This window comes from Hemiscyllium ocellatum, chromosome 34, assembly GCF_020745735.1.
Source record: "Hemiscyllium ocellatum isolate sHemOce1 chromosome 34, sHemOce1.pat.X.cur, whole genome shotgun sequence".
Lineage (NCBI taxonomy): Eukaryota > Metazoa > Chordata > Chondrichthyes > Orectolobiformes > Hemiscylliidae > Hemiscyllium > Hemiscyllium ocellatum.
In genome coordinates this window covers 40536239-40553954 of record NC_083434.1, presented here as the reverse complement: position 1 = coordinate 40553954, position 17716 = coordinate 40536239, and the positions used below count along the sequence as shown (strand labels likewise).

The window sequence follows — 17716 nt, the reverse complement described above, 5'->3', positions numbered from 1 at the left end:
CCTCAATAGATCTCCTCTCATCCGGCTAAATACAGGCCAAAATTGCTTGGTCCCTCCTCAAATGACAGGCCTTCCATGTCCAGAATTAATCTAGTTGACCCTCTCTGAACTGTCTGTGAGGTAACTACATTCTTCCTCAAGCAAAGGGACCAAACTGTGTGCAGTACTCCAATGCACCCTCACCATTGCCTTGTACAGTTGCTGAGGTAACTCCATGAAGGCCGGTATCCTGTCACCAAGTCACTGTTTATTTGCATGTGCACAGTATGTGACACTGACTCAGCTCACTCACAGCCAGCTCGGAGAGTGAGCAGAACCCCGGACACTCCTGTTCTTTTTTCCCCTGGTTATATTTTATTAAACAAATTGCAAAAACAGTTTACAACAAACAGTTACATTTCCAGCTGCATACAAGAGACAGCAATTTTACAAGGGAGAGGAGCAGCAAAGCCAGGTCCCAAACCCTGCCATTCAAACAGTTTACAGGGACAAGAGGACAAACCTCAAATCTTAGTTTCACATAAATATATAAAAAAAATCAATAACATTTGTACATTAAACAATACTGTTACATAAAGTGCAGACAATACAGACCCAGCAAGCCCTCGCCCCTCCCACTTTGCAACCACTCTAAGGCAGCCCGCCCATACCCCTCCTGTTTGTTTTTTTTTTTTTTTTTTCTTCTTTTTTTTCTTTTTTTTAATGACAAAGTGGACACTCCTGTTCTTGTTTTTTTATTATTAACCCCCACACTACTGCCTAACTGTGGTAGTGCTTATTTTTCCCCAGCACCCATGGTGTGTGTGTGCAGTTGTGAGACACAGTGAGAGACACAAAGTGCACAAATCTTTATTTAATTTCCACCAACAGGAAGAAAGGAAACACCCGAGTGGCCTGTGACAAGCACTGCCCTTCACATCGAAGGGCAATGCTTTGTGATCAAAAACCCCCTCCTATTTGTATCTGTCAGCCAGGACTCAATGATTGGACCAGGTTAACAGCCCCAATCAGGGAACTCATACTCTATGAGATCCACCTGGCTGACCCTTATCCAATCACAGTTGCTACAACACTTCCCTGTGTTTACGTTCCATTCCTTTAGCAATGAATGTCGAAATTTCATTTGGCCTCCCTATCACTTGCTGCACCTGCTTTCTGTGACTCATGTAGGGCATTCAGACCTTTCTGTACTGAGTATATCATCGTCGGCTGTAAAATAACAACACATCGCAAGAAACATTTGGTCAAAATTTTCAGGATATAAAGGTGGAACATTTAGGATGGATTGTGAGAAACCATCTGGAGAGTCTGACACTAGTCGGGGCTTACAGCCAAAACACTACAGGAGTGAAGTTAGGCCAAACTACGACCCACAGAAGTTTTTGATGTTCGGAATTACAACATAGAACATAGAACAGTACAGCACAGTACAGGCCCTTCGGCCCATGATCTTGTACCCAGCATTTATTTAATCTAAGACCAACCTAACCTCCACACCCCTCAATTTACTGCCATCTATGTGCTTGTCCAGCAGTCACTTAAATGTCCCCAATGGCTCTGATTCTACCACCACTGGCAGTGCATTCCACGCACCCACCACTCTCTGCATAAAGTACCTACCTCTGACATCTCCCCTAAACCATCCTCCAATCACCTTAAAATTATGACCCCTCATGACAGCCATTTCTGCCGGGGGGTGTGGGGGGGGGGGGGGGGTGGGGGGAAGGGGGGCAAGTCTCTGGCTATCTACTTTATCAATGCCTCTCATTACCTTGTACATCTCTATCAAGTCACCTCTCTTCCTTCCTTTCTCCAGTGTGAAAAGCCCAAGGTCACTCAACCTCGCTTATACACAAGCCCTCCAGTCCAGGCAGCATCCTGATAAATCTCTACTGCACCCTCTGTAAAGCATCTACATCCTTCCCATAGAGGTGATCAGAACTGAACACAACATTCCAAATGTGGCCTAACCAGGGTTTTATAGAGCTGCAGCAAAACCTCACAGCTCTTAAACTCAATCCCCCTGTTAATGAAAGTCAAAACACTGTACGCCTTCTTAACAACCCTATCAACTTGGGTGCAACTTTGAGGGATCTATGTATATGGACCCCAACGTCCCACTGTTCCTCCACACTGCCAAGAATCCTGCCTTTAACCCTGTATTCAACATTCAAATTTGACCTTCCAAAATGAATCACTTCACACTTATCCCAGGTTGAATTCCATCTGCACTTCTCAGCCCAGCTCTGCATCCTGTCAATGTCTTGTTGTAACCTGGAACAGCCCTTGACACTATGTACAAAACCATCAACCTTTGTGATTTCAGGAAACTTACTAGCCCACCCTTCCACTTCATCCAAGTCATTTATAAACACTACAAAGAGCAGCAGCCCAAGAACCGATCCCTGTGGGACACCACTGGTCACCAACCTCCAGGCGGAATACTCTCCATCTGCTACCACTCGCTTTCTTCTTTCGGCCAGCCAATTCTGTATCCAGACAGCCAAATTTCCCTGTATCCCATATCTCTTAACTTTCTGAATGAGCCTACTATGGGGAACCTTAGTAAATGCTTTACTGAAATCCATATACACCATGACCACTGCTCGATCTTTGTCAACTTGTCTTGTCACATTCTCAAAGTACTCAATAAGGCTAGTGAGGCATGACCTGCCCCTCACAAAGCCGTGCTGACTATCTTTAATCAAACTATGTTTTTCCAAATAGTCACAACATTTGTCTCTCCAATCATTCGGTACTACATCCTTGGAGAGTGAAGATGCAAAGATCAGCACTCTTATTTGTCGCTTCCTGGAGTAACCTTGACTGTATCTGGTCCGGCCCTGGGTTTTTATCTACCTTGATGCTTCTCAGACTTTCCAGAACATCCACTTTCTCAATATCAATCTGTTCAAGCCTATTTTCCTGGTCCACAATGTTCTCACTATCAACAAGGTCCCTTTCTTTAGTGAATACTGAAGCAAAAAACTCATTTAGAGGCAACCCTACCTCTTCGGATCCAGGCACAAGTTCCCTCCACTTTCCCTGATTGGCCCTACTCTCTGTTTGTTCATTCCCTTATTCCTCACATAAGTCATAGAGATGTAATCCAAGATGGAGTATGGGAAAAAATTCTGGCTGTAACAGCAACTCCTTTTTTGAGGTATTTCAAGTAAATGTAGGATGCCTGTGGGTTTTCCCTAATTCTTCCCGACAAGGCTTTTCGTGCTCCTCCTCCCCCAGCTCTCCTTCATCCATTTTTGAGTTCTTTCCTAGCTACTCTATAATCCTCTAAACTTGAGCCAGATCCTCGCTTCCTCAAACATTAAGCAAGTTTCCTTCTTCCTCTTAATGAGCAACTCCTCTTCTCTTGTCATCCAAGGCTCTGTCACCTTACCATTCCTTGCCTGTCTCAGTGGGACAAAGTTATACAACACTCGCAACAAGTGCTCCTCAAACAGCCTCCACAATTCGGTTGTGCTTTTCCTGTAAAACAATTGTTCCCAATTTACACTCCACAGCTCCTGTCCATTAGCAGTATAATTCTCCCTTCCTAAATTAAATACCTTTCCATACTGTCTGTTCCTATCTCTCTCCATGGCTATGGTAAAGGTGAGGCAGTTGTGTCTGCGTGGGTTTCCTCCAGATGCTCAAGTTTTCTCCCACGGTCCAAAAATGTGCAGGTTCGGTGGATTGGCCATGCTAAATTGCCCTTAGTGTTAGGTGACGGGGTAAATGTAGGGGATTGGGTTGCTCCTCGGAGGGTTGATGTGGACTTGTTGGCCGAAGGGCCTGTTTCCACATTGTAAGTAATTTAATCTAAGCCATTTGAGCTTTAGACATGCTCAGCTGCGTTGAGGGAACTTTGCTTCACATCTGCTCTCTGGAACTCCAGGTCTTAATTCTTCCCTTTTAATTAACCACTTCATTTATCCTTTTGGTATGAATATCATTGCATCATAGAGCCTCAACATTTTCTTGGAGGGCTTCAGTTTTGAGTCACCATCTCAAGCTACTTCGCACAAGTCTATGAAGCTCATGATGTAACACAAAACACCAGTGTCTATCTGACACTTCACATTCATCTGATGCTCTGCTTCTGCAATCATCATTCTAACAGATGAAAACCATTTATCATCTTTACACTTGATGCTGCCCACCTGTTGTTTAAAGTAGTGTCATTTATCAGAATCATTAGCTCCACCGCCCATCTGTATTGGTTTACATTCTTCTTTCTAGCTAAACATTTGAGTACAATGTGATTCAGTTCTTAGCAGTTAGAAACCTCCTTTCCTCAGGTTGGTCATACTTTTTTTTTCTTTTGGGTGGTGATCTCCACAATATTTACATTCTGTCCTCTTCCCATGATCTCTCTGTGGGCTCTTCTGCAAACATGCTTTTCAGTTTTCTAAAATGCGTTTCTCATTTGGCCTGAAATGTCTCTCTAGCTGAACAACCTCTGAGCAACTGCACAAGTTGATAACTTCCTTGCGAGTAACTTTCTCCTCTCTCAGCAGATGTGCTCTCACAACAGGATGCCTTACACCTATTTCTGATGAGATCAACCTTTAGATGTCAGAACTGACAGGATGCAGCAGGTTTGGCATTACCATTGCATCACTGTTCGTTGATGTGGGACATACACTGTTCATAAGTAACATTAATTCACGATTCAAAGTATGTTTCCACAGGCTTTCAAATTGCCCCCTGTCTAGGTTCCCTGCTTCTTTGTGGAGTTCAGGCTGCAGTGCATCTTGCAGCATCCTCAGATATATTCAATTACTTAGGTACCTTCTTCAATTCGATAGCCACAGAGAACAGAAAGAATTCTAATTGCCAGCCGATGACAGCTGGCTGATGGATTTGTAGTCCCGGCTGGATGGTTATGGTGCTTTAGCCTCTGGATCCTCAATACTTTAGGGCTGAAGCACCTTGATGAAGAGGGTGAGGGAGGAAGGGGAAGTCTGCAGATGCTGGAGAGTCAGAATCGAAAAGGGTGGCTCTGGAAAAGCTCAGCAGGCCAGGCAGCATCTGAGGAGCAGGAGAGTTAATGTTTTGGGCATAAGCCCATCATCAGGAAGGGGGAAAGGGGTCAGGCTTGGGTTTCCAGAATGGAAAGAGAAAGCACAGGGTGACCTTTGGTGTAGATTGGGAATATGTGTGCCTCTCCCCATTCCATTACTCTACAGGAACTGACAGTGTAACAGATGGAGCCCCTACAATCTACCAAGCCAATGCCAGCTCTCCATAGAACAATCCGATCAGTCCTATTTTTTCCGCTGTATCTCTGCGGCCCTGCAAGTTTACTTCCCGCACTGCCCATCCAATTTGCTTCTGAAGTGATTTGTCTTAATTTTTCACTACCCTCGTAAGCAAACCGAGGAAAAACCAGTAAAAACCACACAGGCTTGGCGATGTACTGGTCATACTGGAGCTCTGCTTTGCTGTGTGTTGGATAAGCAGAACTAGTTTGTTGCATTGAGATAAAATTTACCAGTTATACTTGGCTTACTAATTAACACTACGTCTGTTAAAAAAGTTCTTCCTCACATATCCCTTGCATCTCTTGCCCGAAGCCTTATGTTTGTATTTAATAGATCCTTGGACTGTCTGCCTTCTCACAAACCATTTTGAAGAAAAGCCCCTTTACTGAAACATTAATTCTGTAACTTTCTGCACAGACTCTCCCAAGGTTATCCAGCATTTTCAATTTTCATTTCAGATTTCCAGCATCCATGGTACTTTGCTCTCGGGCATCTAACCCCATTACTATTTGGTTCTGATTGATATAGTGTCAGAGCTGAAAATGTGTTGCTGGAAAAACGCAGCAGGTCAGGCAGCATCCAAGGAGCAGGAGAATCGATGTTTCGGGCATGAGCTCTTCTTCAGGAAACAGAATCCATACACTAAACGAACAGTTCTTCCTAGCCATATCGGGGAAAAAAAACTTTTCCAGCAGCATATTTTCAGCTCCGATCTCCAGCATCTGCAGTCCTCACATTCTCCTCGACATAGTGTCACCCAGTTATCAGGCCAAGATTCGTAAAACTTCTCCTAAGATTTTTGACCGTGACTGTGTGGAGTAGCCAAACCAAATTTTCCTCATTTTATGGAATAAAACAAAGAACTGTAGGAGCTAGAAATCTGAAACAAAAACAGAAATTTCTGGAGAAACTCAGCAGATCTGGCAGCAGCTGTGGAGAGAAAGCAGAGTTAACATTTCGACTCTAGTGACCCTTCAGAGTGTATTTGTGGTGTATTTGTGCTGATGACAGGGATGGTGTAAAGATGGGGATGGGTAAGGAATGAGCTGATTAGATTAGATTAGATTCCATACATAGGCGAGATGGAACCCAGAGAAAGATCAACAAGAGTCAGAATCGTGAAATCCCTAAAGTGGGGAGACAGGTGATTTGGCCCATTGAGTCCACACTAACCTTCTGAAGAGCATCCCACCCAGACCCACCCTACCCTTGTAATCCTGCCTTACCCATGGCTAATCTCCCTTACCTGCACAGCCCTGACAATTTAGCATGGCCCAATTCACCCCAACCTGCACAACTTTAGATTGTGGAAGGAAACTGAAACACCCAGAAGAACGTGCAAATTCCACACCACCAGTCATCTGAGGGGGGAATTGAACCTGGATTCCTGGTGCTGTGAGGCAGCAGTGCTAACCACTGAATCACTGAGCTGCCACAAAGATAAGCAGACAAGGGAATAATGCCAGTAAGCCAGGGAAAAAGCTGATAATGAAGTCAATGAACAGGTGGAAATGGGTTGGCTGTGCTGAACAGAGTCCATGTCATGACAGGGCTCGGAGTATGGGGGCTGAGTAAATGACAAAGAAGAATGTGTTCAAAATATAAAATTATTGCACTCGATATTGAATCCTGAAGGCTTCAGGGTCCTCATGCAGAAAGTGAAATGCCGTTCCTCTAACTTGTCCTGAGCTTCACTAGAGCACTGCAGCAAGCCCTGAGACAGAGATGTTGGCCAGGGAACAGGTTGGGGTGTTGCAGTGGCAGGGAACAGGAAGCACTTTTTGTATCAGGCAGCTTTTCCTGAGGCAGTCCCTCAGATTGTTATATTCAGTTTTGCTGAATCATCCATCCTGCCCCACCTAAACGTGGTTCTCGGTAAATAGTGACTTATTCTTTGCTGTCAATCCATACTTCTCCCCCTGCACCACCATTCCAAATAGTAAATATTGCATGCATTTCATCAAATGATCATCAGGGCCAGTAGCAGATATCTGTAAAATCTCCCTCAAATGTCCCAAATAGAGGGGGAAAAAAAGCAATTCAGACTTCCTCAATACTCTGAATGAAATATCTTGAATGTTAACTTGGAAATCTTCCATATTAAGCTTGTTTTGTCTCCTGTAAGTAATCAGCACATTGTTGCTTTTCCTTTGAATTGCCTGGAGATTCCCAATTAATGCCTGTCCATTCCACAACCATTTGTTTCTTGAACAGGAGTCCTGTTGTTTTTAATGGACGCTTATTCTACCATTAACATTTACTATTAACACCTACGCTGGACCTAATCTCTTTTCTTCACAGCCATTTCACTCCCTTTGCCTTTTATTATGTAATATCTGAGGGGTCTAATGTTCCTCAGTCTTTAATCTTCCCTTAACTTTCTCTTATGTTCTGTCTGCTACTGCCCACCCACAGAATCAAACTCACTTTTCCACCTACAAAAACAGAAACCGCTGGAAAAATCTTAGCAGGTCCAGCAGTAACGTGGAGAGAAATCCGAATTAACGTTTTGGGTTGAGTGACTCTTTCTCAGAACTCTTTTCCACCTCTCTCTTTAGTTCTGAAGAAGAGTCATACCAGACTTGGAACTTTATCTGTGTTTCTCTTACCACAGATGCTGTCAGACCTAGTGAGTTCCTCCAGAACTTTCCGTTTGTACTTTAGCTCTCCAGCGTCTGGAGTATTTTGCAAATGGATGTGAACATTCTGGTTGGTGGAAGTCATAAAAGCATTGCAATACTTTCAACTCCATCATCCAAACTGACATCCTCAAGTGACTTCAATGTCAGTATTGAGTAGGGTTATGAAGTTTCCATTTTAACTGCAAATCCATCTACTAAATTTAGCTGTTTGCTTTGCACACTGAGCTTTTACTGTGATAGGTGTATGATGTATCTGATATTATATGAAATCCTTTAGACATTCATGAAGAGCCAATGCTTCTTGGGGAATAAAGTTTTCTAATTGAATTTGGGATTCACAAAGACTTAGCACATGAGATTTTGTCATAAGGAGGGATCATCACGATGTTAACAGGCTTATTAAACAGTCTCAGCTGTGATCCTGGGTTCATGTTCCACTCCATGTAACCCCATCACACCGTCCTGCGTTTGTGAAATCTTCCTTACTATTCTGTTTTGACACCATTATCTTGATTACTTGTGATTATCTCTCTACTTTAATTAGTTTGTACAGTTTTTGATTACTTGCTACTTTGGTTATACCTTTGTCATGAGACTCTGATACCTACTCATGTTATTCCAGCCAATTGGTTTGTCTCTAGCACCACCTTACTTTGGGTTATTTGTAACTAACTCTCTGTCTTTCTTAATGGGTTAATTGGTTATTCCTTCTTGTTATTTGGCCTGTTGACACACTACTCACACCATTTGTACTTATCTGTTGACACTCTTAATTACCTGGAATTATCTTGCCATTATCCCTCTGCGTATATATTCTATGCCTGTGTGCATCCCTCTACTTCACTTGACAAAGGAGCAGTGCTCTGAAAGCTTGTGATTTTAAATAAACCCCTTGTCATGTGACATCTGACTTTATTAAACAAACATTAAGGTACAGTGACCACTGGTTCTTGAACGTACTTAAAAGGGAGGTAGATATGTTAAGCTGGACTAAAGAAGAGCTGAGGCCTGGAGAAGATCAGACAACTATCTTGTTGAATGGCTGGGCAAGCTTGGACCGAATGGCCTACTTCTTATATTCTTAAACCCAGGAAATTCTTGGCAACTTATTCCAGAGAGGTTCTCTCTTGTGTTCGGCACAATTTCACTGTCCAGCAATAAGGTCAGCTTCGTAGGGAGGTGAATTAGCAGACAGATGGGGAAACAGATGGGGAGAATGCAAGATAGACACCAGCGGACACCTCACTGCCAAATATATTTAGTATGAAAATATAGCAAAATAACAGCAGTTTGATCTCTATTAAACATACTACTCCATGATTGTTATTATGAGAGTCTTTTGGAATGTTTTTCCCATAATTAATCCAACATTTTCTCAAAACTTCACTGTGAGAAGTTTTGCATTTAAAGACCAGTTATAATTTAAAAGTAAAATATATTCCATACATTAAAATAGCAATGAAAAGCTACCTTTACGCAGTATAATCTGAACATTCATTCTTTAGAATAGGAATAAATGGGTCATTTTCAGATTGGCAGCTGGTGACCTGCAGGGGTCACCCACAGGGGTGGGTGCTTGGACATATATTCACAATGTATGTTAATGATTTAGATGAAGGAATTACATGTAATAAATCTAAGATTGCAGATCACCCAAAGCTGGATGAGAGAGTGAATCGTGGGGAGGATGCTTCAGTGTGATTTGGACAAATGGAGTGACTGGGCAAAGGTATGGCAGATGAAGTATCATGTGGATAACTGTGAGGTTGTCCACTTTGGTAGCAAAATCAGGAATGCAGAATATTATCTGAATGGTGGTAGATTGAGAGAGGGGAGTTGCAATGAGACCTGGGTGTCCTTGTACATCAGTCACTCAGTGTAAGCATTGCAGGTGCAGCATTTGGTGAAGGAGGTTGCACAGATTGGAACCAGGTGGATCTTGTTGACTATTTTTTAAGGAGTTGGGAGGTCATGTTGCGGCTGTGCAGGACATTGGTTAGGCCACTGTTGGAATATTGCGTGCAATTCTGGTCTCTTTCCTATCGGAAAGGTGTTGTGAAACTTGAAAGGGCTCAGAAATGTTTTACAAGGATGTTACCAGGGTTGGAAGATTTGAGCTACAGGGAGAGGCTGAACAGGCTGGGGCTGTTTTTCCCGGAGCGCTGAAGGCTGAGGGGTGACTTTATAGAGGTTTACAAAATCATGAGGGGCATGGATAGGATAAATAAAGAAAGTCTTTTTTTTGGGGTGGGGGAGTCCATAATGAGAGGGCATAGGTTTAGGTGAGAGGGGAAAGATATAAAAGAGAACTAAGGGGCAACCTTTTCACACAGAGGGTGGTATGTGTATGGAATGAGCTGCCAGAGGAAGTGGTGGAGGCTGGTACAGTTGCAACATTAAAAGGCATTTGGATGGGTATATGAATAGGAAGGGTTTGGAGGGATATGGGCTGGGTGCTGACAGGTGGGACTAGATTGGATTGGGATATCTGGTCGGCATGGACGGGTTGAACCGAAAGGTCTGTTTCCGTGCTGTATTTCTCTATGACTCTAAAACAGCAGCTAACGAGCTTGAAAGACCCTATACAGACAACAAGCAAAACGAATGTCATTTACAAAATACTGTGCAAGAACTGTAACAAACACTACATTGGACAAACAGACAGAAAACTAGCCACCCCAGGAAACATGAACATCAACTAGCCACAAAACGACATGACCCTCTCTCACTATTGTCCTGACATACAGATAAGGAAGGACACCACTTTGACTGGGACAACACATCCATCCTAGGACAAGCCAAACAGAGACACGCACAAGAATTCCTAGAAGCATGGCATTCCAACCGGAAATCTATCGACAAACACATTGACTTGGATCACATTTACCACCCCCTGAGAAAAAGAACAGGAAATGACATCACCATAGGAAGTGACATCACCAACCCAAAGAAAACCAAAAATATGAATAGAAAGCAGGAATCATCAATAGTGCTTCATCCAGAGGCTCACTGAAGATGTTCCCTGTATGGTGATGAAATGTCTGAAAATGAACCTTCCAGGTCTGCGAGCAAACCTACATCCAGAAGCTCAACCTGAGCTACGAATCATCTCAAAATTTAATAAAAGAAATATAACCAGGAGATTTAGAGTCTCCTCAGTTTAGGGGACTGACTCTGTGCAGGCTGGGCCACAGTCTGTGTGTAACTGCTGCTGTTGGTTTCTGCTTCATTTGTTGGCAGAATCTGATTCCTAAACTGGTTGGTTTACAAAGCTAGTTTTGTTAACTGGTACTAATGTGGACTGATTTCTAAACTGCCTGATCTACCCAGTCAATATGTTTCAGGTGTAATTCAGCCCTCATTAGGGAACTGGTTGGCTACAGCCTGTGCGTTAGCCTTTTTCTCAAAGTAAAAGAGAAAAGACTATGCTGATTGTGGCAGGGCTTAGCTTTCCGGTGGGTAGGCCTGGCCCTTGCTGGTGGACTAGGCCTCTGTAAAGACTGAACATCTGTGTGTGCGCTGGGAGGTGAGCATTTGCTGCATCCAGGAGTTCGGGAGTGGATGTTGCCTTTGGGAGTGGACTCTGCCTTCGCGAGTGGACCAAACCAACTCCTGTGAGTTAACTGCACCTTCACGATGTATTGTGTTCCTGTGAATGGGGCTGGTTCTCTGTGGATAAACCAGGCCTCTATGGAGACTGAACACCTGGGTGTGTGCTTTGGGGTGTGAATTTGTTGCCTTCAGGAGTGGACTCTGCATTCGGGGGTGGACTCTGACAATGCATTCTACATATTGGAGTGGACTCTGCTCCTAGGAATGGACTCTGCATTTTGAAGAGAGCTATTTATGCTAATGGACTCTGTGTACAGAAAGGACTCTGTTTGTTGATAATTGATTCTGTCTTGTTATTTGTTGGGTTATCACCTGCACTGTCTTGTGTGTCCTTAGGTCTGGCAGGCCTTGCTGTGAGCTGGAAGACTCATAGCTTATCCCGAAAGCTGTCACGGGTGACAGCCTGAGGGTGGGTAGGCCGTCCAGTGCACCAGAAGGTGGGTAGGCTGCCCCAAAAGCTGGAGGGTGGGTAGGCCACCCCGATGCTACTCGCCCCAAGAGCCAGATGGTGGGTAGGTCATTCTGAGCGCTGTCAACCTGGAGGGTTTAGGAAGCAGAACGGGCTGTCCAGTAGTCGGTTGATAGGTGTGTCAGGGCAGACTGAGAGCCGGAAGGGGCAACAAGAGCTGGGAGGGGTATAGGGGCAGGCTGCCTTAGAGTGGCCGAAAGGTGGAAGGAATGGGTGGGTTGCTGGGGGGGGTCTATATTCTATGCACCTTTTAAAAATCTAATTGGATTTTCTTCTATGTATTCATAAATGTTGGGTGCTTTTTGATGACTGAAAGTGGGAGTTGAAGGTTTGTCCTGATCTCACTGGGGACTGGTTGAACGGTGGGGTTTAGGACCTGGCTTTGCTGCTCCTCTCCCTTATAAATTGCTGGTTCTCTGTATACAGGCTGTTAATGTTAATTGTTTTGTAAACTGTATTGTTTAATAAAATAAAACAAACGGGGATCTGCTTTGCATGTGTGTGCGTCTGCCCTTTCCTTCTTGATAAGATACGGTGGGATTTGAAGGTTGTATGGTGGGGTTTGGGGTTGACTTTGCTGCTCCTTTTCCCTCTAAATTGCTGTTTCTTATAAACTGTTGCTCATTGTTCATTGTTAGCTGTTCGTTTGTATTTTGTACCATTTGATAAAATAAAGAAATTATAACCAGGGGATTTAGAATCCCCTCAGTTTAGGGGACTGACCCTGAGCTGGCTGGCTACAGCCATTATTACTGTGCACAAGTAAACAAAAATTGACTTGATAGCAGCCTCAGTGCCGTTATTTCAAATGTAAATGTTATGTTCACCTTCATAGTGAGAGTATTCAAGTACAGGAACAGGGATTTCTTGCTGCAATTGTACAGGACCTAGGAATGCCCACACATGAAGTACTGTGTGCAGTTTTGCTCACCTCATCTGAGGAAGGATACTGAGGGAGTTTGAAGAAGGGTTTCCAGATTCCTGGGATGATAGGGCTGATATATGAAGAGAGACCAGATCAGTTAGGACTATATTCATTGGGATTTAGAAAGATGAATCCCATAGAAACCTAGACGGAACTAGAGAAGGTAAATGCAGGAAGAATGTTCCAGTTGGGAGTCTCAGGCCAAGGGGTCACAGTCTCAAGATATGGGGTAGGCCATTTAAGACTGAGATGAGGAGAAATGTCTTCACCCAGAGGGTGGTGAGCCTGTGGAATATTCTGCCACAGAAAGTACTTGAGGCCGAACCATCGAACATTTTCAAAACCGAGTTAGATGTAGTTCTTCGAGCTAAAGGAATCAAAGGTCTTGGGTGAAAATAGGAAAAAAGGGACTGACATGGATGATCAGCCATGATCATATTGAATGTTGGAGCCTGGCTCAAAGGGCTGAATGGCCTACTCCTCTCCTATTTTCTATGATTCTATGTTTCTGATGCTAAGCATTCATGTTCCTGTTAAGTGTATAAAATCATTGGTTTCATTAACCGAACAAGGGGTCTGTTCAATCTGATCTGAAATGTGTACTCTGTTTCTCTCACCATAGATGCTGCCTGACCTGCTGAGTGTTTCCAGTATTTTCTGATTTCCAGCGTGACTTTGCTCCCAGGGCAGGATTTAGTGAATGTGCAAGTTGAATTTCTGGTTCTGTTCTTGTTTCAAATATTCTCAGGGTGGAGACCTGCAATGTAGAATTGACGAGTATAGACAAAGGGACTGGACCTTCACTGAAAACCAGGTCATCGAGTGGTTCATTCAGTTACTGCTGGGAGCCCAGTACATGCATGAAAGGTATCATCTCTATTTGTTTTTCATCTGAAGCAATTTTGCAGCCATTAACGCTGTCATTTTTCATTCAGTGTTGCCTTTTAGGGACAGCCATTTCAGAAAGTGTGCCTTTCAGCCATGTGTACAGAATTAAAATTTTAAAAATCACACAACACCAGATTATAGTCCAACAGGTTTGATTGGAAGCACACTAGCTTTCGGAGCGACGCTCCTTTATCAGGTAATGAAGGAGCGTCACTCGGAAAGCTAGTGTGCTTCCAATTAAATCTGCTGGACTATAACCCGGTGTTGTGTGTTTTTTTTAACTTTGTACACTCCAGTCCAACACTGGCATCTCCAAATCAGAATTAAAATTTGTTAGATTTGATCTGTCAAAATCCTCATTTCAGGTTTAGGCAATTAGATAACTACTCAGGGCCCTGAAATCATGCTGTGAATACCTGGCATGGTTTTCTTCAACACATGTTCGTTAGCAGAAATGTGTGACCATTTATTTTAAAGAGATTAACAGGGCCATCACTATAACATATGAGAGATAAATGTGTTGTCTGCTTGTAGAATGGGACCTAAGAGCTATGTTGTTAGTTCTCCAGTAGAATTTGTTTATCTATTTACTCAGTTGTCTGACCCTTGCTCAGTTTTTGATGATATCTAGGTCAATCAAAGAAAAAATCTTGTATTTATATAAAAAACACCTTTGGTATTTTGGAAATGTAATCTCTGCTGCAATTTAGGAACCATAGCAACCATTTTGCACACAGCAAGCTCCCACATAAAAAACAATGTGATAATGACCGGGTTACCTGTTTTTTTGTGATGTTGATTGAAGGATAGAAAGAGGCCGGGACACCAGGGAGAACATTCCCAGTTTTTCTTGAAATGGTACCACAATGTTGGTGCATCTACCAGTTGATGGGGTCTCAGTTTAACAACTGGCCTGAAAAGCAATGATTGCAACAGCGCAGCACTCTCTTTGTGGTGTTCCGAAGTAGGCAAAAGTGAGGACTTCAGGGTCCGCCTCAATATTTGAATCCAGGACTCTAGGCAATTAGATTCCCTACTGTGTGGAAACAGGCCCTCAGCCCAACCAGTCCACACCGACCCTCAGAGTAACCCACCCAGACTCATTTCCCTCTGACTAATGTACCTAACACGATGGGCAATTTAGCTTGACCAATTCAGGATCAGTTCCTGCGGATTGGAGGGTGGCTAATGTTGTCCCACTTTTTAAGAAAGGAAGGAGAGGGAAAACAGAGAATTATAGACCAGTTAGTCTGACCTCAGTGGTGGGAAAAATGCTGGAGTCAATTATAAAGGATGAAATTACGACAGCAATAATAGGACAGGTCAGAGTCAGCGTGGATTTATGAAGGGGAAATCATGCTTGACTAATCTTCTGGAATTTTGAGAATGTGTCTGAAGATGGACAAGGGAGATCCAGTGGATGTAGTGTACCTGGACTTTCAGAAAGCCTTTGATAAAGTCCCACATAGGAGGTTAGTGAGCAAAATTAGGGCACATGGTATTAAGGGCAAAATACTGACATGGATTGAAAAATTGGTTGGCTGACAGGAAACAAAGAGTAGTGATAAATGGCTCCCTTTTGGAATGGCAGGCACACTAGTGGTGTGCCGCAGTGATCTGTGCTGAGACCGCAGCTTTTTACAATGTACATTAATGATATAGATGAAGGTATTAAAAGTAATATTAGCAAATTTGCTGATGACTCAAAGCTGGGTGGCAGTGTGAAATGTGAGGAGGATGGTGACCTGTTCTGGGTAGGTGAGTGGACGGATGCATGGCAGATGCAGTTTAATGTGGGTAAGTGTGTGGTTATCCAGTTTGGTGGCAAGAACAGGAAGGCAGATTACTACCTAAATAGAGTCAAGTTAGGTAATGGGGCAGTACAACGAGATCTAGGTGTTCTTGTACATCAGTCAATGAAAGGAAGCATGCAGGTACAGCAGGCAGTGAAGAAATCTAATATCATGCTGGTCTTCATAACAAGAGGAATTGAGTATAGAAGCAAAGAGGTCCTTCTGCAGCTGTACAGGGCCCTGGTGAGACCGCACCTGGAATATTGTGCGCAGTTTTGGTTTCCAAATTTGAGGAAAGACATTCTGGCTATTGAGGGAGCACAATGTAGGTTCACGAGGTCAATTCCCGGAATGGAGGGACTATCTTATGCTGAAAGATTGGAGTGACTGGGCTTGTATACCCTTGGGTTTAGAAGACTGAGAGGGGATCTGATTGAGACGTATAAGATTATGAAAGGATTGGACACTCTGGAGGCAGGAAACATGTTTCCGCTGATGGTTGAGTGCCGAATCCGAGGACACAGCTTAAAAATAAGGAGTAGGCCACTTAGAACAGAGTTGAGGAGAAACATCTTCACCCAGAAGGTGGTGGGTTAATGGAATGCTCTGCACCAGAAGGCTGTGGAGGCCAAGTCTCTAGATACTTTCAAGAAAGAGTTGGATAGAGCTGTTAAGGATAGTGGAATCAAGGGTTGTGGGGATAAGGCAGGAACAGGATACTGATTGAGGATGATCATAATGAATGGTCGTGCTGGCTCGAAGGGCAGAATGGCTTACTCCTGCACCTATTGTCTAATTCACCTGACCCATACATCTTTGGATGTGGGAGGAAACCCACACAGACACAGGGAGAATATGCAAGCTCCACACACACAATTGCCTGAGGCTGGAATTGAACCTGGGACCCTGGTACTGTGAGGTAATAGTGCTAACCACTGAGCCACCATGCTGCCAGGAGGGCTTGAACTCACAATCTCCTGACTCAAGTACTGACACATGGCTGACGCTTATTTATTTGTCCAAACCCTCTTTGCTGGATCAGGGAGCATAGGAACAGGAGTAAGCCATTCAGCTCCTCATTGCAATTCTAATATTCAATAAGTTCTTGGCTGAAAGAAATCAGAAAATAAGACATTCCAGGGTATAGGTAGATCTGTCATGATTATTATGACTCGCTCTCCATTTTCAAAGAATTTAGAACATAAAGAACAACTATATTTTCTGTGTAATTCTGTATTTTGTCATTACTAATGCAGTTGTGTTGCAGTGGTTCTCAATCATGAGGGAGAAACACATTCACTTCAAACACCTTGGCATATATTTAACAGAAGAACTTCTAACTTGTGTTTACTTAGTGCTCTTGAGAATCAAACTTCCAGAGCAATGAAGGTTTGGGCATATAGACAAGTACATTTTGTAAGCATGAACAGAGAGCGGAGATGAGAAACATTTCATTTTTTGGGTTGCTGTCAAAATGTCTTTTGCTTTCGTTAGAGAAAGCTCTTAGCAATGACAGCTGAATGTGGCTCTGATTTAGGCAATTATCCAATCACATCGACTGGAGAGCTGGTAGACTGCTGTTCCAAACAAGCAGATGAAGACATTTAATTGGGAAAAATAAGCATTTGTTCATTACAGCTTATGCAGTCATTGTTATAATCATCAAAAAAGCTTGCCACAATTTGAGCGGAAGCCTCTATTTATAGTTATTTCATTATTAGAACATTTTTGTTGTCCTCCAGGAAGCTGGCTTCTTTCTCCCCCCCCTCCCCCCCATAACATCTGACTGTATGATTTTTTTGTTGTTAAACTTTGTAGAAGAATACTTCATAGAGATCTGAAAAGCAGCAACATCTTCTTGAAAAATAATCTCGTAAAAATAGGTAAGGATTGCTCAAATTTTCCCTGTTTCCCTGATTTTATTGAAATTGTTTACGTTAACTTTTGAGAGAGAACTGTGGCACATCTGCATTTCTGCATCTAATGTAGGCACCCGTCATGCCAATAAAACAAGCTCTAGTTAATTATCTGCCAAAGTTGTTGTGTCTCTAGAGTTTGACTTCCTTCTTCACTGACACAACTTGCTTTACTTTTGGCTACAGCATTTTATGGCAGCTTATCAT

The 17716-nt window shown here is 43.1% G+C and overlaps 1 protein-coding gene across 1 annotated transcript in view; it reads left to right on the top strand.

The window, feature by feature from the left end:
* Positions 1 to 17716, top strand: part of nek11 (NIMA-related kinase 11) — a 292196-nt gene that overhangs the window by 87622 nt on the left and 186858 nt on the right. The window contains exons 3-4 of the mRNA XM_060850033.1: positions 13661 to 13779; positions 17412 to 17476. Of these exons, the coding sequence (XP_060706016.1) occupies positions 13661 to 13779; positions 17412 to 17476 (184 nt within the window). The remainder of the gene's footprint in view (positions 1 to 13660; positions 13780 to 17411; positions 17477 to 17716) is intronic.